We start from the raw sequence: 27,133 nt of genomic DNA on the forward strand, positions 1-27,133 counted from the left end.
CCGCTGACGCTCCGAGTCCAGCTCCAGTTTCTGCGGGGACGGCTCAGCCCGCGGGTGGTGGGGGCCCTCCCTTCCCAGGGCCCAGCCCCCTGCCCACTAATCCGCAGGCTCGGCCCCAGCAGGGGGACACATGAGCGTGATGGGAGCCAGGTTCCCCAGAGCCATCTCAGGACTCTGAACAGCTGCTGTCCGAGAGCCCACCCAAGTCACTCTGCCCAGAGAACAGGGTTCACTTTGCCCAGAGTCCCCAGGGTGACTCTGCCCAGAGAACCGGGTTCACTTTGCCCAGAGTCCCCGGGGTGACTCTGCCCAGAGAACCGGGTTCACTCTGCCCAGAGGCCCCGGGGTGACTCTGCCCAGAGAACCGGGTTCACTCTGCCCAGAGGCCCCGGCCCCACCACGCCAGCCTGGCCTCCACCACCTTCTCTGTGGGGCTTCCCTTTGCAGAGGTCAAGGTGGGATGCTCGGGAACAAACCCTCTGGTTTGACCATTTCTGGGAAGCCTGTTTCCACTGATTTTTCCAAACTTGCAATATCTCCTGTTTACAAAACTGTCCGGTGACCCCTGGGGACTCTTGGGATGGAACTTTGAAACTTTGCTTTGTTGGGTTATGCAAAAAGCAGCTGGCATGGTAAACAGCAGGGCCCGCTGACATGACTGTGTCTTTGAGAAGCATGTCTGATTTTTCTGACTGAGTTGAGGGCCTGGAGCTGGTGCAGGTGGGCGGGCTTGGCCTGGGATGTGACCATTCGAGGAGGGGGCCCCTCCCACAGCCCCCCAGCATACGCCCAGCGTGAAGGGGCCCTGGGGGGCAGTGGGGACTCGTCAGAGCTGGGTTAGTGCTCTGGACTCTGCCTGGACCTGGGACTTCAGAGCCCCAGCTGGAGACAGTCACCCTGGGGGTGTGTGGGGGACTCCAGAGTCTGTGAGGCTGGGCCTGGGGGACTCATCAGTGAAGCCGGTAGAGAACTGGCTGATAGGTCAACATCAAAACACCCTTGCAACAGGAAGCCCTCTGGGTCCCTCTTCCCAGGGAGCCTGCCTTTCCTGGGAAGGCCCGTGAGGGGAGACCCCGCCCAACCCAGCCCCCAGCCCAGCTCCCAGATCCTCTGCAGAGTCCAGAGCGGCCTGGACAGCAGCCTGGGGCCTCTGAGGACAGTGAGATGCACTGGGGACAGGACAGGCTCTGAGGCTTCTTCCCGGAGCCGGGCCGTCTTTCCCGCATCCCAGGGACACTCCCAGCAGGATGGGAGGCAGCCCTGGGCCTGGTCCCTGGAGTTCATTTCCGTTTCCGGGGGGCAAGAACAGACCCAGGCTAAGGAGAGGACACGGTTCTAATCAGGCAGGGAGGGAGCCCGCTCAGAGCCCAGCATGGGGCGGAAGGGGAATCGGGACCGTCTGGGTGGCGGGGGCTTCACTGGGGCTGCGGCTGCCCACCGCTCCCGCCCTGGCCTTCATGATCTTGTCAATCCACTTGAGGAAGTTGGAGACCTTGGTGTAGACGCCGAACTTCCCCTTGCGCGCGCACCCTTCGCCCCAGCTGACGATGCCGGTCACGTAGTAGGTGTCCCTGAAGCGGGTGACGTGGGGGCCGCCACTGTCGCCCTGGCAGGCGTCCTCGGGCTGGGCGTCGTAGCCGGCGCAGAACATGTTGGGCGTGATGCTGAAGCTGCTGGACAGCTTGCAGGTGTTCCGGTCCACGTAGGGCACCTCCAGCATCTTGAGCGTGGACGACAGGCGGCCCTTCTCGTGCGTGCGCCCGAAGCCGCTGACGACGCCCGTCTTCTGGGTCAGCAGCGTGGCCTCCGCCCAGTCCTTCTCGGGCAGGCAGGCGGGCGCCACGTTCCGGCGGAACTGGATGGGCGTCTTGAGCCTCAGCACCGCGATGTCGAAGTCGTAGGTCTCCTTGACGAAGCGGCTGTGCTTCACGGTCATCTCCACCTCATGCGCCATCTCGTTGCCTTCCTCCTGCTCCGTGTTCCGGTCGCCTGAGGATGGGACATGGCCATCAGCTCAGGGCCAGCACGCTGCTGACACCTTCAAGTAGTTGTGATAGTTTCTGTAAAGACTGGCACGTGGGCGCTAGACAATGTGAAATACAGGCGAGCAGTGCGAGGCGGGGACACAGCCTTCTGCTTCCTGGCCAGTGTCAGCGCTCACTGACCCCTTGTTTGCCCGTGCATGGTCCGGCCCCCAGGTCTGACCTTCCAGACCCCCCAGGCCACAGGGCCAGGTGGGCACAGGTCAGAACCCATGTGTGCCACGAGTGCCAATTCTCAGACTCAGAATGAAGAAAATGACTGAAAATCTCCCCCAAGTACTGCAAAAACTCGTTACATGTGGAGCTGACAGTATCTAAATTTGCTGAAATGAGAATCACCTGTAAACTTGTAAAATAGGTAATGAAAAGGCAATGTAACTATAAAGTTAGAAATTGCAGATGTGGCTTGCGTCTGTGGCTTGCACTGGGTGTTCACGGAGCAGCTCTAAGACCTCCAGAGAAGGGGGGCGATTGGAATCAACTCCCAGACAGAATTTCCTGGCTGCTCAGACCACTGGGGGTGCTGGCGGGCTTCCGGGAGGAGGGGGCCCCTCTTCCCCTTCCTCCCCCGGCCCAGGGTTTCAGGGCTGTAACTCCTTGTGTTTCCAGCATCTGTCGGTCCCCATGTCTGACACAGGAGGAGGGCGCTGTGGGCGTGGCTGGCACTCACCGACCCTCACTGTGAACCTCTTGGCCTGGTGCAGGCAGTGGGCGGCCGTGAGGATGTAGAACTCGCTCAGGATGGTGCCCCCGCAGAATCCCTCGTTCTCCTCATTGACCAGCAGAGCCTGGGGAGGGGCGGGCGCTGGGGAGTGTTACCCTTAACATGCCTCCTCCCCGACCCTGCCTGTGTGGGCCTTCCTGCCCCTGCCTGCAGTGGGCCTCTCCACGGACGGGCTCGTGGAGTCTTCAGGCTGGGACGAGGCCCTGGGCAGCGTGCCCCAGCGCCCACGCCCGTGCCCACCCCCACGGGCCGTCCTGCCCAGCGCTGCTGGTTCTCAGGGCAGACCCGCCATGGACCCCACAGTCCCACCAAGTGCCCAGCCCTCTGGTTCTTGGAGCGGGCCCACCATGGACCCTGGTCCTGCCCAGCGCTGCTGGTTCTCAGGGCAGGCCCGCCATGGACCCCACGGTCCCACCAAGTGTCCAGTGCTGTGGGCTCCAGACTTGCCTGTGAGGCCCTCCTGGTCTTTATTCTCCCTGCCCTTCCTGGGTCACAACATTACACATCAGAGAAGAGGCCCTGGTGCCTTCAGATAGACACGCAAAACACCCAGAGCCACTGTGACCTGCATCGTGCTCTCTGGGGATGGTGGCTGCTGTGGCGTGTGCTTCCACGGGCTCGTGACACATCAGACAGATGCAGGCCCAGCGTGCAGCCGTGGGCCAGCGGACGTCATCACCGAGGACTGTCGCAGCTCTGGGAACGTCACTTGTAGCAGAAGCCATCTTGGCTTTGGACACTAAAACCCTGAGGTCCAAGCGAGGGATCCGGGTAGAATCAAGGCCCCAGTGAAACCCACCCAAGTGAATGGAAAGTCGTCTTCAGGGTGTGTCCGGTGTGGCATTCAGGACACGTGCTGCTAAAAGCTGCTCACTGTTTACCTGAAATTCATACCTAAGGGGAAGCCTGTGCTTTCACTTGCTAAGTCTGGCAACTTTAGTTCAAATCGACAACCAAAGAGTGATTTTTTTTTACCTTTGGAAACAAATGGATATACTTTTCTCTAAGGCACTGTCTGCCTCATTAGGACTTAGGTGTTTGGGTAAAAGAATCTTTCAAATTACAAGTGAAACAAGAAGAGCGACTCTTTTCACCTCCTCTTAAACCCAAGAGCACGCACCGGCCTCGGGGGGCCGCCCTGTGCCCACAGACCCCACCCTACGGCCCAGACTGGAGCCCCTCCTCTGCCTGGGGGGGCGTGGCGACTGAGAGGCTGAGGCCCAGCGTTTGCGGCCCCAGCCCCTCCGCCGGGGCCCGAGCGCCTGCCGCAGGCCCTCAGCCGCCTGCAGTGCCCAGCAGACGCCTCTCCAGCCCCGCCACCCGGCAGCCGAGCGCCCCCCCCCCCCACCGTTACCTGCCAAGGGCACTCGCCCTCCGCGCAGTCCCGGCCGCCCACTATCCGGACCAACTGGCTGCCGTCCTCCCCAGGGCTGGGCTCGGTCCTGTTGAGGCCCAGCAGGTGCAAGGAGCTCTCGGTGGGGCCCAGGTCTCCAGGGCCGTACTGCTCCAGCTTGCCGGCGTCCTCGCCAGTGTGGATGATATCCCGCCGGCTGCGTCCCTGCGTGAACTTCCCGCAGGGGAAGGGCTCTGGAAGAAGCACACAGGCTCAGCCAGGCAAGGAGGACACAGTCTACTCCGTGGGAGGAGCAGGCGCAGAATCGTGCCCGGGGACACGGCGGGGGCCACAGGAGCCCTTGGGGAGAGGGAGGCCCGTGTCCTGCTGGGTGGGGTGGGCCACGGGTGGGAGCCCTGACCCCTGGCTGGTCAGTGCTGAAGGGTCTCAGGGCCTCTGCAACCTGCTGCGATGCCTGCAGGAGTCGGGGGGCTGTGGATGAACAGAGGACCGTGGGCAGCAGGTGACATGGCTGGTGGAAATACATCGAGACCATGGTGGCAGAACAGAGCGGCTCGGGGGCACAGTGCTCCAAACCCTGTCAACCCTGCCGTGCGTGTTAAACGTAAGGAGATCCAACCGGCCCACCCTAAAGGAGACCAGTCCTGAATATTCATTGAGAGGATTGATGTTGAAGCTGAAACTCCAGCACTGTGGCCACCTGATGTGAAGAACCGACTCACTGGAAAAGCCCCTGATGCTGGGAAAGATTGAAGGAGGGAGGAGAAGGGGACGACAGAGGATGAGATGGTTGGATGGCACCACTGCCTCAATGGGCATGAGTTTGAGCAAGCTCCAGGAGTTGGTGATGGACAGGGAGGCCTGGCGTGCTGCAGTCCACGGGGTTGCAAAGAGTCGGACACAATGGAGTGACTGAACTGAACTGAACTGAACCGAATGCCACACCAGAGAAAAAGAAGTGTTCTGGGCAGAAGGAACACCGCGCTGAGCTTCACAATGCCACGTCTGATGATGGCGGACAATTGCTAACCTGAGAAGTACCCAGCACAGGAAAGGTGTCAGTGCCCACGAAAAGCCTCCTTTTGTAGTATGACTGCCAGCTGGGGACCTGAGGCAGAGCGGGAGAGAGGCAGGACGGGGGGGAGAGCCGAGGACCTGCAGGGCCCCAAGGGCTTCCCTCTGTCTCGGGTGTCTAAGCTCAGACGAGCAGCTCCTGCCGCCTGGGGGCCCTGGCCCTGCAGGCCCGCCGAGGCCACAGGAGTGCTCACGGGGGGACACTCGTCACTCGACTCGGGCTGCTGCTGCGTTAGTGTCTGGAATCTCTGCCCCTGGGAATTCTGCACCAGCTTGTCCATGGCTTAGAACAGATCTTTTTGCAGCAGGAAGTAGTTTACCTAATTTTATTTTCAAACATCAAAATTTATTTTAAATTGATCTGTGATTACTCCTGGAATTAAAAAAAAAATTGCAAGCATGTCAAAAAATGTCTTCAATTAAGATAATTTTGGACCAGCTTAAGTTTAAAATGTCATTACCAACAGAAACATAGTCTCACTGTCCTCCGCCTGCTGAGAGGCTCAATTTGCACAGTTGCCACTGCCCTGAAATTGCCCACCGCCCCCGCCAGCGGCTGGACTCTGCATTCCTAACCACCCCTGGTGATCGGGGCTGCAGGGCCAGTGGGAAGCATGCTGCAGGCCGGGCTGACCAGGGCCGTGGTCTCTCAGGTCCTCTGACCCAACCCCGCCCGACACGGGGGGAGTCCTGGTCAGACAGGACCTCCCCTGGGGTGTGAGATGGTGGGGAGCGGCTTGCCCACCCCCAGGACCCCCAGGACCCAGGCCCTCACTCAGCCCTGCCTGAGCTTCTGGGCCAATGCGTGGAGTCTGGCCTTATCAAGGGAAAAGCCATTTCCATCTGACCCGCTGCAGCCAGATCAGTTCTGGAGGGCCCCGGGCTCCCTCCTGGTCCCCGCACCCCGGCCAAGGCTCCTTGGCCGGCCCGCAGCTCCGGTCCTGGTGACTCTAGCCTCCCAAGCACGCACCCTCCCCAGGGCGCGGGCGCCATGGCAGCAGCTCCGCGGTCTGCTGGGGGCCGGGCTCCGTGCACCCTCACGCACCACATGCCCCCAGGAGTGGGCGTCGCAGTCCGTCCCCCAGACAGCTCACGGAAACAGCGGATCTGCCTCCAGACTGCTCCCCACCCAGAGGCTTGGCCCTCACCAACCCCCAACCAACTGTGTGCCCCCCTCCCCGCACCCCCCAGTCCACACCCGTGACCCCCTCCCCACACCCCCCTCCCTGCTCCTGTGAACCACCTCCCCGCACCCCCCAGTCCACACCCGTGACCCCCTCCCCGCACCCCCCAGTCCACACCCGTGACCCCCTCCCCGCACCCCCAGTCCACACCTGTGACCCCCTCCCCACACCCCCCAGTCCACACCCGTGAACGGCCTCCCCGCACCCCCCAGTCCACACCTGTGAACCCCTCCCCGCACCCCCTCCCTGCTCCTGTGACCCCCTCCCCGCACCCCCCAGTCCACACCCGTGAACCCCTCCCCGCACCCCCTTCCCTGCTCCTGTGAACCCCTCCCCGCACCCCCTCCCACCTCCTGTGAACCCCTCCCCGCGCCCCCCAGTCCACACCCGTGACTCCCTCCCCGCACCCCCCTCCCTGCTCCTGTGACCCCCCTCCCTGCTCCTGTGAACCCCTCCCCGCACCCCCAGTCCACACCTGTGACCCCCTCCCCACACCCCCCAGTCCACACCCGTGAACCCCTCCCCGCACCCCCTCCCTGCTCCCGTGACCCCCTCCCCGCACCCCCCAGTCCACACCCGTGACTCCCTCCCCGCACCCCCCTCCCTGCTCCTGTGACCCCCCTCCCCGCACCCCCCTCCTGCTCCTGTGAACCCCTCCCCGCGCCCCCCAGTCCACACCCGTGACCCCCTCCCCACACCCCCCTCCCTGCTCCCGTGACCCCCTCCCCGCGCCCCCCAGTCCACACCTGTGACCCTCCCCACACCCCCCAGTCCACACCCGTGACCCCCTCCCCGCACCCCCCACCCTGCTCCTGTGAACCCCTCCCCGCACCCCCCTCCCTGCTCCTGTGAACCCCTCCCCGCGCCCCCCAGTCCACACCCGTGACCCCCTCCCCGCGCACCGCCCCCCACCTGTGGGCACGCAGGACTTGCGGTCGTCGCCCAGCACGTAGCCGCGGGCGCAGGAGCACCGCACCTCGCCGCGCTCCTCCCTGCAGAACTGGTCGCAGCCCCCGTTGTCCAGGCTACAGAGCTCACGCGTGGCTGCGGGGAGGCGCGCAGCTGAGGGTGCTGCCTGACCGAAGGGCTGGGGTCCCTGAGGCCAGGCCAGCGCCCTGGGCAGGCCCTGTCCCTCCCACCACCTCCCGTGGGGTGGGAGCCGAGCTTCCTGAGGTCCCGGGAAGCTGCCCAGGCCGGGGAAGGCCTGGGGGCAGAGGGTCTCAGGTTCAGCCCTCAGAGTGGCGGGGGGTTCTGGTCAGGGAGGTGGGCCTCGTGCTGAGCTGGTGGGGTCCCCTCTGAGGCCTCCATCCCCCACGGCATAAATGCCCTGGGGTCCGGCCTCCGTGTGATGGGGAGTAGGCACGGCAGCCTGCTCTTGGACGCAGGCCAGCTCCTGGCAGGCCGTCCATCGTGACTGAGTGACCCGGGCGGGTTACCTAGACCCGCAGCCTGTTTCCCTGCTGGTGAAGGGGTGGAGGCCACACGCCTCCCAGGAGAGCGCCCAGGTCTTGAGAGGCGCTGGGCACAGGGGACCTTGCAGCTGGGCGGAGGGGCATCACCCCACCTCCAGTGCACTGGGCATCAGACTCCTGACACCCATCAGCCCCGCCACCCTAAACCTGGCTTTACACTTCACCGCTGGGCTTTGATGAGAAGATGCTCACAGGGCAAATGTTCAAGAAACTTCAGAAAACATGCCCGCCAGCCCCTGGGTCAGCCAAACAGTTTGGGGCGCGGGGCAGGGGCCCTCTGAACGGCAGAGGGGTAGAGGCATGACTGATATTCCCGCCGGGGAAGTTCTGAAGTGTCTAGTCTCAGAGCGTGCTCTCAGGATTATATGTTCAGAAACGAAAAGCAGACATGCAAAGCTTTCTCCTTTGGGAAAACTGGCCTAATACTAACCCAAGTTTTGTTAAAAAGTAATCCCTGTATTAGGAAAACTCAGCGATTTTTCCATGTAGTGTTACTTGTGTCAGATTTGGACAATCCCGGGCACTCAGCACTGACACTGCATGAATTTCCAGAATCACACGAAGCAGGAAAGACATCAGTTCCCACGTGAAGGGGCCCGCCCTGTACACACGTTCACTCTGCAGCCGCTCAGAGGAGCAGGGACCTGCCTGGGGTCCCCCGTCCCGCACACCGGGGCCGTGACGCGCTTTCCGCTGCTGCAGTGGCGGAAGCTGCACAGTCCAGGCTGCGGCGTGGTGGCCACCGGCGGCCTCCTGGGGCCTCCTGGGGCCTCTGGCTCCCGCCCTCCACCCCACCAGGCGGCTCTGACCAGAAGGCACGGTGAGAAGAGGGACTCACAGAATTCGCAGTTTTTGCCTTCAAACCCTTCCGCACAGGTGCACGTGTAGTCCCCGAGGCCGTCTTTACAGCGGCCCTGATTCAGGCAAGGGTGGCCTTCACACTGGTCTCCATCTGCAAAGGAAGCACTTGGAAACCGGTGCTCGCAGCCAACTCCCCGCGTCAGGGGAGCGAGCGCGCTGTGTTGGTCTTGGCACGCGTTTTCAGGCGACTCGAACGAACCTGGGGATCTTCCTGTTTTCCTGCAAACAAGTTGTCCTGTCTGGACTTTGTTACCCACCCCCTCTTTGCGGCCACATGTACGTGAGGCATTTATCTAGCTAGATTATTGACTGAGCATTCCAATTCCTGCTGGGACACATGACAGTGCTTTTCCGAGCACTGACAATGTTTTCATATCAGGCGGAGGAGCCCTGGGCTGCGGAGTGAGTGCAGCAAGCAGGAGGCTGGAGGCTAGGTGACCGCCAGACACTCATTCTGGGCTGAGCACCGAGAGGCAGGGTGTCAGGCCGCCCGGGTGTGAGAGGAGAAGGGAGGGCCCCGCCCAGCACTAAGGCGGCTCTGCATTTCTTGGTGCGTGAGTGCAGTCTCATTCAGGGATAGGTCCAGTTGTCACTGTGAGAAATCTGCACACCGTTACCAGGATGAAAACATTATTATAACTCATACCATCTCAGACGCTATAAGCATCAGCTCAAGATGGTTACCTTATGAGAGGACCCAATGGTTCAGATTCTATTTTTTGTTTCTATCTAATATACTTGGGTTTTAAAAAGTTACCATGGAATTTGGTATCCTCAGATGAGGATGAACTGATTTAAATGTATATAATTAACAAAACTAGAATTAAATAAAGTTACCATAAAAAACTATTTGACAATAACTATTCAGGAAACACTCAGAAGGGGAAAGTCTTAGATGAGTAAAATTTACACCGGAAAGAAGGAAAGGAAACTCAGGAAACATCTTCAAAATTTGAATACAGTCTCTCCTGGTCTAAATACCCTGATGAGTCCTTCTTACTTAGGATTAAAATAGAAAAGTTCTCACCTTTGTATATACTCCAGAATTCATCCTAAAAGGAAAAAAAGATTTTAAAGTGCATTAGGGAAAACAGGCATTTCATACCAATAACAGCCATAATCTGATAACTCAAGTGAATAGCCTATTTCCCAAACAGAGACCATTTTGTGGGACAAATTGCTCTAGAACTATTCAATCTAAAAGGGATTTTTTTTCCCCAGATCTCCTGTATTTGTAAAGCTGTGGCTTCAAGCATCTTTAAAAAAAAAAAAAAATACATGTTGGTATAATAAATTATGATATCCTAGCATCTATTTTCTTGCTTGCGAACAATTGAACACGGCATCTGGAAAACACTTTGTAATACTAACTTTACTTTTCTAGCTTTCATTCTTGCAAAATCTCTAATTATGTGATCACAATCAAGGTTTTCACGTTATTTGTCTCAATTGTAATTCTAAATTACTTTTCTTGAACTGTAGAAGTTTCTATATGCTTTTCTTGTTTCTTTTTCACTAATTTCAGTTTGGAGAAACTGCTGAAACAAGAGCAACTGAAGTAAAATCTCTAAAGCGAGTGCTTAGATTCAGAAGCAAGTCAGAAATTTTATGCGTCACAGTCAAACCCTGTAACACAGTCGCAAGGACAAGTGACTGTAATGCTAAGGGTTCGTTCGAGCCGCAGTGTGTATCGATAGTTCGTTCTCGGGCGTGCTGCAGTCAGTGGGGTCGCAGAGTCGGACACGACTGGGCAACCGGACTGAGCTGAGTGTGGCGTCGTGTGGCATACCACAGTTTGTTTACCCATTCAACCAGCAAAGGACTTTTGCTCTATTTCTAGTTTTGGGCAATTATGAATAGAGATGCTATAAGTGTTTCTGTACAGGTTTTGTGTGAAAAAAAGTTTTTAGCTCTCTACAGTAAATGTCCGGGAACGAGTCGGCGGAGCCACGTGGCGACAGTCAGAACCTGACTTTGTCGGGCTGGCAGTAGCATCTGCGTCCCCACGGGCGGCGTGTGAGCTGAGCTTGCTGCACAGCCTCCCCAGACTTGCTTCTGCTCAGGGTTCCCACTTCCCGGCGTGTCGTGCTCGTGGCGTCTCACTGTGGGTTTACTTGCATTTCTGTAGTGCCTAATCTCACCAAGTATCTTCTCATATGCTTATTTGCCATCCACATATCCTCTTCAGTGAAGTGTCTGTTCAGATCTTTTGCTCACTGTATTTAATTGGATTGTTTATTTTCTCCTCTTGAGTTGTGGGAGTTCTTTATAAAGTCTGAGTGCAATCTTATGGCAGATATGAGATTTGCAAATAGTTTTAGTCAGCAGCCTGTATCTTCATTCTCTTAACAATGTTTTTCACAGAGCGAGAGTTTTAAATTTAGGGTAAGTCCAATTTATCTGTATTTTCTTTCATGGATTATACTTTTGGTGTCATGTCTAATAATTTTTGTCTAACTTTGTGTCATGAAAATTTTCTCCTAAAAGTTTCCTGTTTTATCTTTAGAGCTATGTGATCCATTTTGAGTTAACTTTGTGTAGTTGCAGAGATTTAAGTTAAAGCTGACCTTTTAATGCATAGAGATGTACAATTACTTCAAAGCATTTTTGAAAAAGAGAATTCTTTTTCCACTGAAATGCTTATGCATCTTTGTCAAAGATCAATTGGCCGTATTTGTGTGGGTCTATTTATGGGCTTTCTATTCTGTTCTATTGATCTGTGTTTACCAGTGCTTTACCAGTACCATACATCAATATCTCTTAGAGTAACATAACTTTATAATAAATCTTTATGTCAGGTAGTGTGATTCCTCCAACTTTATCTTCCTTCTCAAGACTGTTAGTCTAACTTCCTTGCTTTCCCATTTTTCGAATTTTAGAATCAACTCGTCTCTATCTGATGGAAGTTTGGTTTGCATTCCATTAAATTTATATATCAAATTGGGAGGAATCAATGTCTTAATATGTTGTCTTGCAAACCATGAGCAGTCTCTGTCTACTTATTTAGGTTCTCTTTCTTTCAACAGCATTTTGCCGATTTTAGCATACAGATCGTGTACAAGTTTTATTAGATTTACACATAGATATTTTTCTTTGGACCAAGAGTAAGTAGCAGTAATTTTTATAAATGTTTAGCTTCTAACTGTACATTACTTGGAGAAGGAAATAGAAACCCACTCCAGTAATCTTGCCTGGAAAATTCCATGGACAGAGGAGCCTGGCAGGTCCAAGAGGTCGCGAACAATCAGACATGACTGAGCACTCATACATGTACATTACTACTACATAGAGATATGATTAATATTTGCGTGCTGACCTTCTATTCTGTGACCTTGCTAGACACATACACTTTACGAGTTTTTTTTAGATTCCATGGGATTTTCTATGTAGATTATCATGTCACTCACCAACAGGGATAGTTTTATTTCTTCTTCTTAACTTGTTGAACCTTCCTCCTGGTGAGGGCTTCCAGTACAGTGACGGATTAGGAGCGTTAGAAACGGACATCCTTGCCTTCTTCCAGCTTTCACTGTGGTTGCTTGTTAATCGTCTTTGTCTTGTTGAAAGAGCTCCGTTTTAGTTGTAGTTTGCGGAACGACTTTGAAACTGTGGATGGCTGCTGCATCCTGTCTGGGGCTTCTCTGTATCAACTGACGTGACGACGTGGGTTCTTCTTCTTCAGGTGGGTTACACCGAGCGAGTGAGGGAGAGCCGCTCAGCCGTGTCCCCCTCTTTGCGACTCCGTGGACTACACAGTCCATGGGATTCTCCAGGCCAGAACACTGGAGTGGGCAGCCTTTCCCTTCTCCAGGGGACCTTCCCAACCCAGGAATCGAACTGGGGTCTCCTGCATTGCAGGCGGATTCTTTACCATCTGAGCCCCCAGGGGAGCCCACACGACTGATTTTTAAATATTGAGCCAGACTTGCGTGCTCCGGATAATCCTGCTTGGTCATGGTGTATTCTTATAAATCTGTATATGTATTTATTCTGTACACGTATCTGTATCTGCTTTACTCAATTTGCTAATAATTTGTTGAGAATTCTTATGAGAGGTTCATGTGAAGTATTGTGGTATAGTTTTCCTTTCTTTCTCCCTCCCTCTCTCCCTCCCTCTTTCTTCTGTTTTTGTGGGGTTTGGCATCAGAGTAATGCTGATTGAAAACAAACTTAGAAGTGTTTCCCTTTCTCTTCTAGAAGAGATGACACAGAATTGGTGTTCTTTCTTCTTTAAACGTTTGGTGAAACACCAGTGACACCATCTGGGCCTCGATGTTTCCTTTTCAAAAGTGTTTAACTAAGAAGTTCAATCTGCAGATACCTCTGTCATATTATGTGAGGTGGTAATTCAAGGTTTTGAGGAATTTGTCCATTTACTCCAAATTGTCCAAATTCCATCCAAATTCATGCATAGAACTTTTCACAGAATTCACTTATTACTCTTTTAACATATACAAGGCCTGTAGTAATATCCCCTCTTTCATTCTTGATATAATTTGTGTGTTCTGTTTTTGTCAATCTCGTTAAATCTCATCAGTTTTATTTATTTTCTCTATTATTTTGCATGTCTTTAATTTCACTGATTTCTCCTCTTTGGGGTTTGCCTTTTCGTGTGTGTGTCTTAAAGTGGAAGCTTAAAGTATCATTGTGAGAACTTCTTTCCCAGTAAGCATAGTACTTCTATAAATTTCCCTGTAAGCACTGTTTAGTGGCTTCCCACAGATTTTGTTGCATGTCCACTCTGTTCAGCTGAGAGTATTTTCTAACTTCACTCGAGACTTCTCCTTTAACATGTGGATTACTTAGGGACGCCCTTGGTGGTCCAGCGATCAGGATTCTGAGCTTTCACAGCCGAGGGTGCAGGTTCAGTCCCTGGTTGGGGAATTACGACCCCCCAGGCAGTGGGGCATGGCTGAGGCAAACTCACGATTCAGCACTTTAAAATCATAAGGATGGCAGCTGTAGGGAAGTAAGGCAGAGTGTTTGGGAAAGGATGCTGAGGAGAAGGGCAGAACATGCCCGTCTACTGGTGTCAGTCACCCTCATTACTTAGAGAGATGACCTGGCCTCCGAGTGTGGTGGCAAACGTCTGGGTGAAGAGCCCACTCCTGGGGACCCTGTGGGCAGCCCGGCCCCAGAGCTCATTCGGGGACCCAACGCCTCATGCTTGCCCAGCCCCGCGTCCTGGCCGCACGGCCCCTCACCGTCTGCTCCGTGTCCTCGAAGACCTCGCGGGCCTCCTCGTACGAGCAGGCCTCCTCCCGGCACTCTCGCTCCAGGTTTCCCTGCTTCATCTCCTCCAAGAACGAGTTGGCCCTGCGGGCTCTCTGCAGGACACGGTGGGCCTGGTCCCGGGACAGGAACACTGGGGCAGGAGGACACGGCTGTCACGGGCTCGCCGCGTGGCCACGCACCGCCTCCGAGAGCGGCGGGCCAGACCCCTGCCCCGAGCCTGCTCCCGCCGGGGCAGCCCGCCCGGTGCAGAGCCCCGCACCCTCCCGGAACTCGGCCTTCCTGGAGGCAGCTGGGCCTGCCCCTCCTGGGACCCCCTCCGCTCTATCCTGGGCTCAGCAGCACCCCTTTATCCACGTCTCCCAGGCCTGAGCTCTGTTTTAGGTGGGGAGTTGTGACATGGTTTTGTACAATCTACAATTGAAAGCGTGACTTGTTTCAAATGCCAGGACATACAAACCCATGAGTAAAACAAAAGTTTCAAGAAATGGTGCTTACTATTATTTTCTACAAAATAGGTCCTGTTACAAAATTTTCTGCTTGATTCTGTGCCATTTCATTTAAGACCGACTAACTTGATTTCGTGACTCACAAAGGAGTCGTGACCTGCCTGTGACAGCGTCTGGGGTCCGGGGGTGCCCGGTCCTCGCCGCTGTCTGTGCTCAGCAGTCCCCACGCTGCCGCCTTGCCCTCTCTCCACCGGCGGCCCTCGGCTCCTGCCCCGGCCCTCTGCCTGCGCTCTCTACCTCTCTTCTGCCGAAGACTTGAGTCTCTGCCTGAGACAGACGACTCTGTAAGCTGATTTCCAGCCCCAGCTCACGGCCTGAGCTGGGCTTGCAGCTCTCCCCGCAGGGACTGTCCCCCTTGTCTGTCTCAGAGCGCCAAGCTCCGCGTGTCGGAGACTGAAACGCAGGACTGCAGAGTCGACCGTCTCGAGGGGCAAATACATCTTGGTCACCAACTACTGGATCCTGGCGAGTGGAGGTTGCAGTCCCTCCCTCTTAGGATTATTTCAGAGAGTGTGTGAAACCCCCAAGTGTTCAACTGGTCCTGCCTCCAACTGCTTTCCCTTCCAAACCCCCCCTTCTTTTAGTGACACCTGGTTTGCCCAGCGAGGCCAGGCTCAGCCTTGTTCTCTGTGGGCCCCTCCCCACACTCCAGACCTCTCCACCAGCGAGTGGTTGCTTTGAAACACAGCCCACACCTCCCCCTCCCACGTCCCCTGCGTGGCCGCCCTCCTGCGTCTCTTGCCTCTTTCTCTCTCCCCCCTCTTTCCCAGCCTGCCGGGTTCCTGGACTTCCGCCTCATCCGGAAGGCAAGCACGCAGGCAGGCCTGAGGTTGCTTCTCGGCTCTCTGCTCTCTGGCCTCCAGGACGGGCCTGGGTCCTGGGAGGCCCAGAGCCCCTCTGTCCTGTCCCAGGTAGGGCAGCCCCTCCCCGGGCAGAGCCAGCCTGGTGGGGTGGCACTGGGCCTGGTTTTCTTCCCTGCCTTGGAAGCCCCTCTCTGCCTGTGACCCCCGGCCCCAGACAGAGGGGCTGCTCCCTGTCTCTGCCTGTGACCCCCCCGCGCCCCAGGCAGAGGGGCTCCTCCTTTTCTGCCTGTGACCCCCCACACCCCAGACAGAGGGGCTCCTCCCTCTCTGCTGTGACCCCCCCCACACCCCAGACAGAGGGGCTGCTCCCTGTCTCTGCCTGTGATCCCCCCCACACCCCAGACAGAGGGGCTCCTCCCTCTCTGCTGTGACCCCCCCACACCCCAGACAGAGGGGCTCCTCCCTCTCTGCTGTGACCCCCCAACACCCCAGACAGAGGGTCTCCTCCCTGTCTTCTGTGACCCCCCCACACCCCAGACAGAGGGGCTCCTCCCTCTCTGCCTGTGACCCCCCCCACGCCCCAGACAGAGGGTCTCCTCCCTGTCTGCTGTGACCCCCCCACACCCCAGACAGAGGGGCTGCTCCCTGTCTCTGCCTGTGACCCCCCCACACCCCTGACAGAGGGGCTCCTCCCTCTCTGCCTGTGACCCCCCCCACACCCCAGACAGAGGGGCTGCTCCCTGTCTCTGCCTGTGAACCCCCACACCCCAGACAGAGGGGCTCCTCCCTCTCTGCCTGTGACCCCCCCACACCCCAGACAGAGGGGCTCCTCCCTCTCTGCTGTGACCCCCCCACACCCCCAGACAGAGGGTCTCCTCCCTGTCTGCCTGTGACCCCCCACACTCCAGACAGAGGGGCTCCTCCCTCTCTGCCTGTGAATCCCCACACCCCAGACAGAGGGTCTCCTCCCTGTCTGCTGTGACCCCCCCCACACCCCAGACAGAGGGGCTCCTCCCTCTCTGCCTGTGATCCCCCCCACGCACCCCAGACAGAGGGGCTGCTCCCTGTCTCTGCCTGTGACCCCCCCACACCCCAGACAGAGGGGCTCCTCCCTCTCTGCTGTGACCCCCCCACACCCCAGACAGAGGGGCTGCTCCCTGTCTCTGCCTGTGACCCCCCCACACCCCAGACAGAGGGGCTGCTCCCTGTCTCTGCCTGTGACCCCCACACCCCAGACAGTGGGGCTCCTCCCTCTCTGCTGTGACCCCCCCACACCCCAGACAGAGGGGCTCCTCCCTCTCTGCCTGTGACCCCCCCCACACCCCAGACAGAGGGGCTCCTCCCTGTCTGCCTGTGACCCCCCCACACCCCAGACAGAGGGGCTCCTCCCTCTCTGCCTGTGACCCCCCCACACCCCAGACAGAGGGGCTCCTCCCTGTCTGCTGTGACCCCCCACGCCCCAGACAGAGGGGCTCCTCCCTGTCTGCCTGTGACCCCCCCACACCCCAGACAGAGGGGCTCCTCCCTCTCTGCTGTGACCCCCCCACACCCCAGACAGAGGGGCTCCTCCCTGTCTGCTGTGACCCCCCCACACCCCAGACAGAGGGGCTCCTCCCTCTCTGCTGTGACCCCCCACACCCCAGACAGAGGGGCTCCTCCCTCTCTGCTGTGACCCCCCCACACCCCAGACAGAGGGGCTCCTCCCTGTCTGCTGTGACCCCCCCACACCCCAGACAGAGGGGCTGCTCCCTGTCTCTGCCTGTGAACCCCCACACCCCAGACAGAGGGGCTGCTCCCTGTCTCTGCCTGCCGCGCCCCCTCCCCAGGCTCCCGTCCTCCCCACTCTGCCCCTCTGCCCCTGTTTCTCTCTGTCTCCCCCTCTCTTTCTGTGCACGTGTGCCTCTGCTCTGACCTGCTGACTTCCCACCCACGGGCAGGCACAGCTGGCCCTGCGCTGCCCCAGCTGTGAGCGCAGCCAGCATCTCAGGCCGAGCTTCCACACGGGCTGTGCACACACTCTCCACTCGGGAAGTTCAAGGGCATCTCCCGGACCCCTCCCGTCCCTCCACCCGGGGCCACCCGCAGTCCGCAGGGTGAGGGCCACATACCGCTCCCTGCTGGACGCAGGAGGCCGCCCAGCGCGGTGCTGAGCAGGACGAGGCGCAGCAGGCCAGCCATGATGGGGCCCTTCAGAGGACAGCCGTCCGCCCCGCCGCGACAGGCCTCTGGGGCAAGGTCCGCTCGCCCTGGCTGGAGGGCGGCTGGCGCCCAGCCTGCTTATCGCGGCCGCCAGTTGGAGCCCGGGCCTGCGGGGGCGGGGGTTCAGGGATGGGGGGCGGCTCTGGGGGCCTGGCCGCCCTGCCCCTGCAGCCCCAGGGAGGTCCCGGTCGAGCTCCTTCTCGTCTGGAGCCGTGACTGGGGGCCTGGTGTGCGCGCAGAGCATTTGCTCTAACAGACACGCCGTTGTGTGGTTCTCAGACATCCACATCTAGCTGTTCTCATCTTTACGACTGTGACAAATGTCAAGTCTCATTTCCCCATCTGTTTTTCTAGGACAGAAAACTGAGGTTTAGAGAGAGGTGGGGCGCCATCCACGGCCATCAGTGCGGACGTGGGGTTAGGACCCGGAGCTTTGTGCCCAGGCTGGGTGGGAGGTGAGGGCACCGCACTGGGCCGGGGCTGCTCTCCCAGCCAGGAAGCACCCCTCTAGGGAGCGGCAGGTGTGGGACGTGACCACCGGCAGCCGTCCACGGGCTGCCAGTGGGCGGTGCTGTCCTGGGAGGCGAGGGGGTCATGCTCTGTTCGTTGGCTGAGCACGCCCGGCACGCCCCACGCGGGACGCCTGCTCACCAGGCCTGTGTCCGGCGCGGAGAGCGGCTCTGCATACAGCAGGTGTGGGGTAAGCACCAGTGCGCTGAACGAACCTCTGATGTCCCCAAACGCTGCCGCTGGGCACCCAGGCAGGGCTGGTCTTTGGCAGAGAGGTGCCGCGGTAAAGGGAGGTCTCCCCTTTCTCTGTGCTGTTCCTGCCCTGCAGGGCGGGTGGGGTGAGGCTGGGCTCCGGAGAGCCCCTGCCCCGCGCCTGCGTCCAGTGGCCCGGTTGGGCGATGCTCCCTGACGTTGCCCGGCACGGTGAAGCCCACCCAGGACCTGGTCAGTCCCTCCAGCCCCCTCCCCTCCTCTTCCAGGAAGAGGCATCCAGCCAGCTTTCATTTCAGAAATAAACAGCAGGCTCTGCGCTCGGGGCCTCTGGGGGCATGGGGCATCTTGACTAGAGTCTCCCGAGTGTCTGCAGCTGGGGCTGCGTGGACGCTGGACGACCCGCTTCACCATCCACAGCTGGGTGACCCGTCCTCCCCACACCTCATCCTGCCTGCGCCGGTTTCATGAACGCAGGGCCCCGTTTCCCGACGAGATGGGGGGCAGAGAGGGTTAGCGGTGAACCTGAGGGCACCAGCCAGAGCTGGAGCCGAGGTGCGTGACGTGTGTGCCCAGTGAGAACCCCGAAGACTACCACCTGTGCGGGGTAGCAGAGGCCAGGCAGTGAGCATGTGAGTCTGCGGGTCAGACGGCCTCTTCTTCAGCCTGGCAGCCTCTGACCCAGCAACTCTGTGCTGCTGTTTCGGGCAGCTTGGGTGATGTGTGTGGCCAGATGTGTGGCCAGGCTCACCCAGCCCTGCTCGGGACACGAGACATGGCTAGACTGTACAGCAGGGCATGGCCCCTGCACCCTAAGCTGAGGTGCCGGGCTGGACGGGTGAGACCTGAGGGGGCGGGTGCCCACCGGGCCGGGCTAGGGTGGGGTCTGGAGCTCCTGTCCCTGGTTCCTCATCCTTCCCCCTCGCAGCCTGCCTGCCTGTCACCTGAGGGACTCGAGATCGAGGTCCCCCGCCCGACCCCGCGGAGTTGGGCAGGACCTGGGAGCCTGCATCCTGCAGAGGGTCCCTGCCAGTCCTCAGGCCGGCGTCATCTCCTGGGGCCTCAGACGGGAGAGACACGCAGCCCCCGAACCCAGGAGAGCGTCTGCGTCGGAAAGGGCTTCACGTGAAAGTTCATGTCAGCGAAGCCGGTGACTGTGGAGGAGCCCGTTTCGAGGACCAGCGTGAGGGTCTCTGGGAGATGACTCTGGACCGTGTGGAGAGAGCAGGGGGCGGGCCGCCTGTGGTCGGGGCAGCGGAGGGGCAGGCGTGCAGTGTGCGGGGCTGTGTGTGCCGCACACTCAGCGGGATGTGGGGGGCCGATGTCCACGGGGGTGCTCACATTTACCCGGAACAAGGACGCAACGCTAGGGGGAGTGATAAGCCAGACTGGGAGTGGCGCAGGTCACCGCAAGGATGGGCACCGGGCCTGTGCTGCCGCCTGCACCGCCCGTCCAGTCCGGACACCTCCAGCCCTGGCTGCACCCCGCTGCCGCCCTCCCCTCCCCGTCCGCCTCTGACTCTGCGTCTTTCTCTCTCCCGCCCTCTGTCTCTTCATGCCTCTGAGTCTCTCTGTCTCCATCTCTGTTTCCACCTGCCCCGCTTCCTCGCCCCAGGAACCACAAGAGGATCTCCGGCTTTGGTGCCTGGGGGCCAGGCACGCGCGGCGGCTTTATTGGCAGGGCAGGGGCTAGGGCAGCAGCGGGACCCGGAGGAGGCCCTGTTCGGGCGGCGGGCGGTCCATCAGCTGCCGCAGCCAGGCCGTATAGCGGGAGACCCGCGTGTAGACCCCAAAGTGGCCGGCCGCAGCGCAGCCCTCGCCCCAGCTGACGATGCCGGTCAGGAACCAGGTGGCTCGGAAGCGCGTGGCGTGCGGGCCCCCGCTGTCCCCCTTGCAGGCGTCCTTGCTGCCGTCCGAGTAGCCGGCGCAGAACATGTTGTCCGTGACCGCGGGCCCGCCGGGCCTCTGGCGCGACTGCTGCAGGCAGTCCTGGGTCAGCAGCCGGGGCACCAGCACCACCATGAGCTTGCGGGCGGTGACCCCGCGCTCCAGGAGCTGGCCCCAGCCGCTGACGGCCGAGAAGCGCACGAAGGCCAGCGTCTGGTCCGCGAAGGCGGGGTCAGGCAGGCAGAGGGGCGACACGTGGTGGCCCAGGGCCACGGGCCGCACCAGCTGCAGCAGGGCCACGTCGTGGTCCGTCTTGCCCGGCACGTACTCCTTGGGGATGATGACCCGCATCACCCACCGTTCCTGCTCCGGGCCCTCCATGCGGCCGAGGTCGTGCTCGCCTGCGGGGCACCAGGACGCCTGCTCACGCCCCCCTCGCCGCGTGGGCCAGGGCCTCCTTTCCCAGGGAGCAGGGGGCACACATTCCACCCCCCAAGGTGGGCAGGCAGCCTCTTGGCGGCTGCTGGCGGGTGAGCTGGGGCGAATCCAGACCCAGAGGTGCTGGAGGTGTGAGAGGGGGTCTTGGCGGGCAGTGTGGTGGGTGAGGAGGGGTGCCCCAGTTCCTTGCCCCCCCCCCGGGCCCCTGTCATCCCATAAGCCTGCCGGGCAGAGCACCCCGGGGAGGGCACCCCCGCGGGGCTCCTGGCAGGAGCAGCGTCACCCGGGGCTGCATCTGGGTGAGAGAGAGGGTGCAGGGGGTGGGCACAGGGGCCCCGGGGTGCGGGGTCTGCCCACACGCTGCCTGCGTGCGTCTCTTTCTGGGAGAGTTGCCGCCGCTCGTGGGAGCGGTGGCTGGAAGCCCAGAATCTTGGCCCACGGGGCAGGGGGAGGCGCCCACAACACCTACCCAGCACTGCGGTCAGGTTCCACCAGCTCCGGAGCCTGTCGAAGCAGTGGGCAGCAGAGACCACCCAGGAGGGGCTGACCAGGGTGCCCCCGCAGAGCAGCGCCCCGTTCAGCTTCAGCATGGCCTGGCAGGTGTGGCACATGGCGGGGGCCACGTCACGGTCACGTCACCCGCGTGGGGGCTGCTGGGGACGCTGCGTCCGTCCAGCGAAGGGGACGGGGAGCTGGCGGGCCCCGGCCGGAGGGTGGCAATGCCGGGTGGGGTCCTCTCTGCTCCCGCAGAGTGTCAGCCAGGTCCAAACAGCAGTCCTGGGGATTCGCCTGCCAGGCGACCCTCCCCTTCCTTCCACCCTCCCCCAGGCCTGAGGACCCTCTCCGCCCCTCCCCCAGGCCTGAGGACCCTCCCTGCCCCGCCCCCAGGCCTGCAGCCTCACCTGCCAAGGGCACTCCCCTTTGGGGCACACGTGGCCCCCCACGATTCGCCCTTGGGGCTTGCTGCTGTTTCTTTTTTCCAAAACAGGTATTTTCCCGCATGGATATTCCACTGTGTGAGACAGAAGTCAGCAGGACGTGGGTGTGACAGAGGCCGTGCGGCTGGACCGGCGAGTGCCCTGTGTTGGCGCCTGTGCCCCTTCTTGGCCGGGGTTTTGGGGGTCCTGGGGAAGCTGCTGGGGCCAGGCGGCAGGGCCTGTGGGCCTGGGTCCTTCTGGTGTATTGGGTGGAGACAGGCAGCCTGACTCCCCCAAAGGGCCGGGGATGTGCTGTGGGGGGTGGGCAGCGTCTCGGGCAGCCCGGCCGCTCTCCAACCCCACTCTTGCTTTCCACCTGGCTCCGGGGAAGCCCCAGGCTGGAGGGGACAGGTTTGAGGCGGCTGCTGTCTCTGGCCTCCTGGATGAGGCCGCCTGCACAATCTTCGGGAGACCAGGGCTGGGGGGTGGGGGCGCCTCCTCCCTCCGCCCAGAGCACCCCCTCGCCCTGGTGAGGCTCAGGGATGCTCCCCCGGGCCTCCACCTTTTAGTCACGGAGGATGTGCAGCAGGGCGGTGGTAGCTCATCGGGACTGGAAGCACACACCTCGGGCCTGGGCCCCGGGCCTGTTACCTGCGGGCGCACAGGTCACCCCATCTGCCTGGAGTGCGTAGTCCTCATGGCACCAGCAGAAGCGCCCGGCCCCCGGGTTGGCCCCGCAGTACTGCTCACAGCCGCCATTGTCGTTGGCGCAAATCAGCTGGCTCTGCTTGTCTGCGGACACAGGGCTCAGCTGACCCGGCCCCTGGGTCAGGGCAGGAAGCCTGGGGCCGCCCCTCCCTGGGCCAGGGGCCGGGCCTGCACGGAGGAAGGGGACACCCCGCAGGCGCCCCAGGAGGGTGAGACCCGGGCCTGGGGGACCCGGCTCAGGGGACACCCTGCTTCCGGCTCTGCCCACCCTGCAGATGACCTGGAGGGTGAGACCCGGGCCTGGGAGGTCCCATGTCTGAGCACGCTGGCCACTGCAGCTGTGTGAACCCTGCGCCAGGGTGCAGGGGAGCTGGCAGAGACGAGTGGGTCCCCCAGACTCGCCCCAGAAGCGGGTCAGCACCCAGATCCTTGCCCTCAAGATGCTCGGGCGGAAGCCTACGAGGTCGCCGAGCCCATCCTCCCAACATGGTGAGTCAGCAGCCTCCGGGGCCCCGGCTCCTTACCTGTCTCGCAGTTCCGGCCCTCGAAGCCGTCAGGGCAGAAGCAGATGTAGGACTGGAGCTGGTCCTCGCAGGAGCCCCCGTTCTGGCAGGGGCTGGAGGCGCACTGGTCCCCGTCTGCGGACAAGTCGCTGTTAAGAGGCTGACAGGAGCTGGCAGCGGATGGGGTCGGCTGGTCACCTACTCACCATTGTAGGAAACCCAGAACTGCTTCTGAGGGAGCAAGAGGAAGCCATATGAGACGTGGGCGCTGGGGCAAGCTTTATGTCCCTGCAGGGGAGCCGCCGGAGCGGGCTGGGGCAGAAGCTACACCGCTCTTCTGGAGATGGGTGGGTTCATCCAGGGAAGCGAGTCTTTTCTCTAACACCCGCCCCTCCCGTTGCTGAGGCCACAGAGGTCCACATGGCCTCTCCCAAGTCCCAACCCGAGGCTTCAGCCCCAGCCCTGCCAAGTCAGAGCTGTGAACGTGGCTGAGACCCCACGCTCCCCGAGCCTCTGGGGCTTCCCCCAATGGTTCGCTGACCGTCCAGACACCCGCTGACCGAGGAGAATGTGGGAAAGACACGCATGGGCGCCCTGCCAGTTTCAGGGGCCTCTCAGTAACAGTGAATCCCCAGGGATCTTTAGGCCGAAGAAAAGCAACTCACAGCGTTACTGTGAGAACAAAACAAGGTGAAAACTGTTGGAAGGTTCTGAAAACCACAACCCACTCCAGTGTTCTGGCCTGGAGAATCTCATGGACAGGGGAGCCTGGCGGGCTAAAGTCCTTGGGGCCGCAAAGAGTCAGACACGCCTGAGCGACTCAGCACAGCTGCCGCTAGTGGCAAAGAGCCCGTCGGCCAACGCAGGGGACGTCAGAGACGCGGGTTCAGTCCCTGGGTGGGGAGGACCCTTGGAGGAGGGCACGGCGACCCACTCCAGGCCTCCTGCCTGGAGAAGCCCATGGACGGAGGAGCCTGGTGGGCTACAGTCCATGGGGTCGCACAGAGTCTGACACAGACTCCAGGGGTGGCCATCCCGAGCGCACCTGGGAAGGGGCGTGTGAGCCCTGCCCTGCGAGTGTGACGTGTGTCCTGTGTGTGTGAGACGTGTGTCCTGTGTGGGGTGTCCCCTGAGTGTGCGGGGAGAGGGGTCTTGTCTCCTGGCCTCCTGATCCTCAGCCCCCCGGAAGGAGTTCATTTCAGTGGAAGGAGGCAGTTTCAGCGGGCATCTCTCTGCTCCTGGACGGGGCCCGGGGCAGGGACAGGCTCCCTAGGTGCGCCCTCCTCACCGGCGCATCCTGGGGGCGGCCCTGCCCGGGGCCTCCGAGGGCCAGGGTCCCCGAGGGCTGTTGGACAGGCGGCCCTTCCCAGGGCCTGGATGGCTTCCGGGGATGGGGGGGCCTTCCTCGGGGGGGCGGGGGCACAGGAGACTGAGCTTCCGGACGAGGGGTGAGGACGTGCAAGGGTCACAGCGCGGGGAGACTCCGGCCCCCGCGCCCAGAGCCTGCAGCCCACCCCGGCACGCCAGAGCTCACCGTCCTCTCCTCGTTGCGGAAGATCTCGCGGGCCTCCTCGAAGGAGCAGAGCTCCTCCCTGCACTCCCGCTCCAGCGAGCCCGGCCGCAGCTCCTCCAGGAACCCATTGGCACGCCGGGGCCGGTGCAGGACGCCGAGGGCCTGCTCCTGGGGCAGGAAGACTGAGGGGGCGCGCTGTGAGACGCAGGGGCGCCAGCACCGTCCCCACACCTGTGACAGCACCATTCCCACCGCCCTGCCCCCGCCCCCCAATGATGGGATCACAGGCCTCACCCCCCCAGTAGTGGGATCACAGACCTCCCACCCGTCCTTCCCCCGTGATGGGATCACAGGCCCCTTCCCCGCCCGTGGGCCGGCTGGTTTGCAGCAGGAGCGTTCCTCACGGCTGCCAATGGGCGATACTGCACACGCTTCATATGTGAGGAGAAGGCCATTGTTCAATAAACTATAACAACATGTCTACGCCCTTGACCGGGTCCCTTCACTTTCAGTTTATCCTAAGGAGATGCTCTGAGCCCCACAGACACCCGGCCGCTGGGAGAGCTGGAGACACATCACTGGCATCACTAACGACTCATGCCCGGCGATGCCAGGTGAACAAAGAAGACAGTTAAACAGGAAGGACCCGGGTGCCGTAGGCCCTGGAGCAGGGCTGCGGGCAGGGACCCCGTGGCCAGCCGTGGGTGCCGGGGCAGACGTGGACGAGTTTCAGGGGACAGTGTCGGTGCCTGGCTTCCACCCTGGCCACCCCTGGGGGCTGCGGAGTCACCGTGGTGACTGCTCACAGAGCCGCCCGCCCGTGTTTCCCACTGAGGCCTCTCCGCGTCCGTCGGGTGGGGGTCGTGGTCACCGCCGCGGCGGCCGAGCATCAAGGCGCAGCGTCTGTGCCCTGTCCCTGGGGTGGGTCCCCCCGCGAGGGGCCGAGAGCCAAGCGGGAGACGGGTCACCTCGAGCCCGTGTCTGGGCCTGGGGGGCAGTGAGGGCGGGGGAGGGCCCGCCATGGCCAGGGTGCCTCCCCCATTCGTCTGGGGGAGGATTCCCGTGGCCTGTCCTCCAGGGCTCCGCTCGTCTTTTGAAAGGCAGGCAGGTCACAGAGGACCCACCAGCCAGGCTCCCGGCAGATGGGAGCGCCCACCATGTGGGCCAACTTTGGGGGTGGCTGGCCTTCCACGGGGTTAATGGGGAGCCCCCCTCCACTTACCTGCTGGCAGGGACCCCCGCAGGCCGAGCAGAAGGCAGAGGAGGGCCAGCACCCGGGCCCAGGACAGCATGGCCAGATCCTAGGCCGCTCAGCCTGTTGACTCTCCGGGGGGTGAGGGGCGGGCAAAGTTCTCCCAGAGCCGGAGATGATGGGGGAGGGGGCCTGGCCTCCAAGCCCGCAGTGCGGTCCTGGCCCTGGGCCTGCGGACGGGGGCTGGCCAGGCGCCTCAAGGCTTCTGTCCGTAAGACGGCTCGGGACGCGTGTCTGGAGGGCACCGCTCCAGTGTGGCTGCTGGGGGAGAGCGGCGCCCACCACCCCGTGACAGTCCCAGCAGGGCGGCATGCTTGCGGGGTGGTGGTGAACATGGCCCAGAGCGGTGCACCTGGCTCGGGGGCCTGGCTTCCCTGCTTGGGGGGCACGGGGGAGAGGCATGCCCCCAAGGAGCCCCTGCGGTGTCTCAGCCCCAGGCTGGTCCCTTGTGCTTTCCTGCCCCGGGGCCTCAGGCAGGGGTGACCAGCTGCCCTGGCTGCTGGGCACGGGTGGGTTTCTCAGGACCCTGGGCTTTCGGGACGAAATCGGGACGTCTGGGGCCACTGGGCTGGCAGTCTCCCCATGAGGCTCCCTTGGGCGTCCAGCCTCCTCGGGAGGTGCCCCTTCTATCTAAACGGTGGGCTGGGGACACCCTTCCTCTTTGTGGGGGTGATGGGGCCCAGCTGTCCCTGCTGGTCCCGGGCGCTCCCTCCCCAAGAGGACGACAGCCCCCTACTGATGGCCTCTGGACTCTCTGCTTGTCACTATCAGTAGCCGCTCGGTTGCTCAGGATCCAGGTATAGTGGAATTTGTGACGGAGGTGGGGGGAACTCCGAGCCCCTCGGGGACATGTGAGGCAGGTGTAGCCGCTCTGGGTTCAGCGTCCTGGGGGTCCTGGCTCCATCTTCTCCAGCTCTGGAGGGGCTCACCCCTCTGAGCCTCGCTCTCCTCATGGGGCAGGGGCACTGGAGAGGCCGGCTGAGAGCTGGGGGTGCCCTGTGTCCTGTGATGGCTCCGAAAGGGTCCCCAGCACCCCCGCCGTGAGCGGCCAGTGCCCTAGCTTCCTCCCGCCCCGGCCAAGAGCCTCGCAGTCACTGGATTCCTTGTGTGCCCCTCTAGCTGCCCACCCAGCCCCACACCCAGGGGCTTCCAGCCACAAGAACTAGCCTGTCCTTCCGAGGCTCTGCGGAGGGTCCTTCCTGCCCCTTCCAGCTCCCAAGGCTCCAGTGGCCTTTGGGCCCGGCTGCGTTGAGAGGACAGTTTCTGCCTCCGCCACCCTGTGTGTGTGTGAATCTCCTGCTGCTTCTAAGCACACCAGTCATTGGACTGGAGACACTGACCCCATGGCAACCTGCTGCTCCTGCAGTGACCCCATGTCAACATGCCGTGGCTGCAGTGACCCCGTCTCCACCTGCTGCACCTGCAGGGACCCCGTCTCCGCCTGCAGTGCCTGCAGTGACCCCGTCTCCACCTGCAGTGCCTGCAGGGACCTGGCTCCACCTGCAGTGCCTGCAGGGACCCCGTCTCCACCTGCAGTGACCCCGTCTCCACCTGCAGGGACCCCGTCTCCACCTGCAGGGACCCCGTCTCCGCCTGCAGTGCCTGCAGTGACCCCGTCTCCACCTGCAGTGCCTGCAGGGACCTGGCTCCACCTGCAGTGCCTGCAGGGACCCCGTCTCAACCTAATGCACCTGCAGGGACCCCGTCTCCACCTGCAGTGCCTGCAGGGACCCCGTCTCAA

The 27,133-nt window shown here is 61.0% G+C and overlaps 2 protein-coding genes across 2 annotated transcripts; both read right to left on the minus strand.

Moving 5' to 3' along the window:
- Positions 1–1,317: 1,317 nt before the first annotated feature.
- F10 (coagulation factor X) lies at positions 1,318–17,473 on the minus strand. Its single transcript, XM_020896379.2, has 8 exons — positions 17,364–17,473; positions 13,916–14,076; positions 9,739–9,763; positions 8,689–8,802; positions 7,291–7,422; positions 4,121–4,353; positions 2,713–2,830; positions 1,318–1,989 (listed from the first exon to the last, which is right to left on the minus strand). The coding sequence occupies exons 1-8, from the start codon at positions 17,431–17,433 to the stop codon at positions 1,361–1,363; spliced, it is 1,482 nt and encodes a 493-aa protein (XP_020752038.1). The 5' UTR covers positions 17,434–17,473; the 3' UTR covers positions 1,318–1,360.
- A 2,332-nt stretch (positions 17,474–19,805) lies between these two features.
- On the minus strand, positions 19,806–25,470 carry F7 (coagulation factor VII). The gene is made up of 8 exons (XM_020896378.2): positions 25,363–25,470; positions 24,162–24,322; positions 22,834–22,858; positions 22,649–22,762; positions 22,068–22,208; positions 21,402–21,511; positions 20,969–21,092; positions 19,806–20,462 (listed from the first exon to the last, which is right to left on the minus strand). Exons 1-8 carry the CDS (start codon positions 25,430–25,432, stop codon positions 19,864–19,866), a joined length of 1,344 nt encoding a protein of 447 aa, XP_020752037.2. The 5' UTR covers positions 25,433–25,470; the 3' UTR covers positions 19,806–19,863.
- Positions 25,471–27,133: the final 1,663 nt, after the last annotated feature.

This window comes from Odocoileus virginianus, chromosome 8 (genome assembly GCF_023699985.2).
Source record: "Odocoileus virginianus isolate 20LAN1187 ecotype Illinois chromosome 8, Ovbor_1.2, whole genome shotgun sequence".
Classification (NCBI taxonomy): Eukaryota; Metazoa; Chordata; class Mammalia; order Artiodactyla; family Cervidae; genus Odocoileus; species Odocoileus virginianus.

Excerpts from the sequence above, each read along its gene's own strand:
- F7 (XM_020896378.2), bottom strand. The coding sequence starts at position 25,432 with ATGCTGTCCTGGGCCCGGGTGCTGGCCCTCCTCTGCCTTCTGCTCGGC. Across the intron at positions 22,763-22,833 it reads GTTCTGGGTTTCCTACAATG|ACGGGGACCAGTGCGCCTCC; the intron begins GTGAGTAGGTGA and ends ACTTGTCCGCAG. Across the intron at positions 21,512-22,067 it reads GGTGACCTGTGCGCCCGCAG|TGGAATATCCATGCGGGAAA; the intron begins GTAACAGGCCCG and ends TGTCTCACACAG.
- F10 (XM_020896379.2), bottom strand. The coding sequence starts at position 17,433 with ATGGCTGGCCTGCTGCGCCTCGTCCTGCTCAGCACCGCGCTGGGCGGC. Across the intron at positions 7,423-8,688 it reads AGGCAAAAACTGCGAATTCT|CCACGCGTGAGCTCTGTAGC; the intron begins GTGAGTCCCTCT and ends GCCTCCCCGCAG. Across the intron at positions 2,831-4,120 it reads AGGGCGAGTGCCCTTGGCAG|GCTCTGCTGGTCAATGAGGA; the intron begins GTAACGGTGGGG and ends GCCCCTCCCCAG.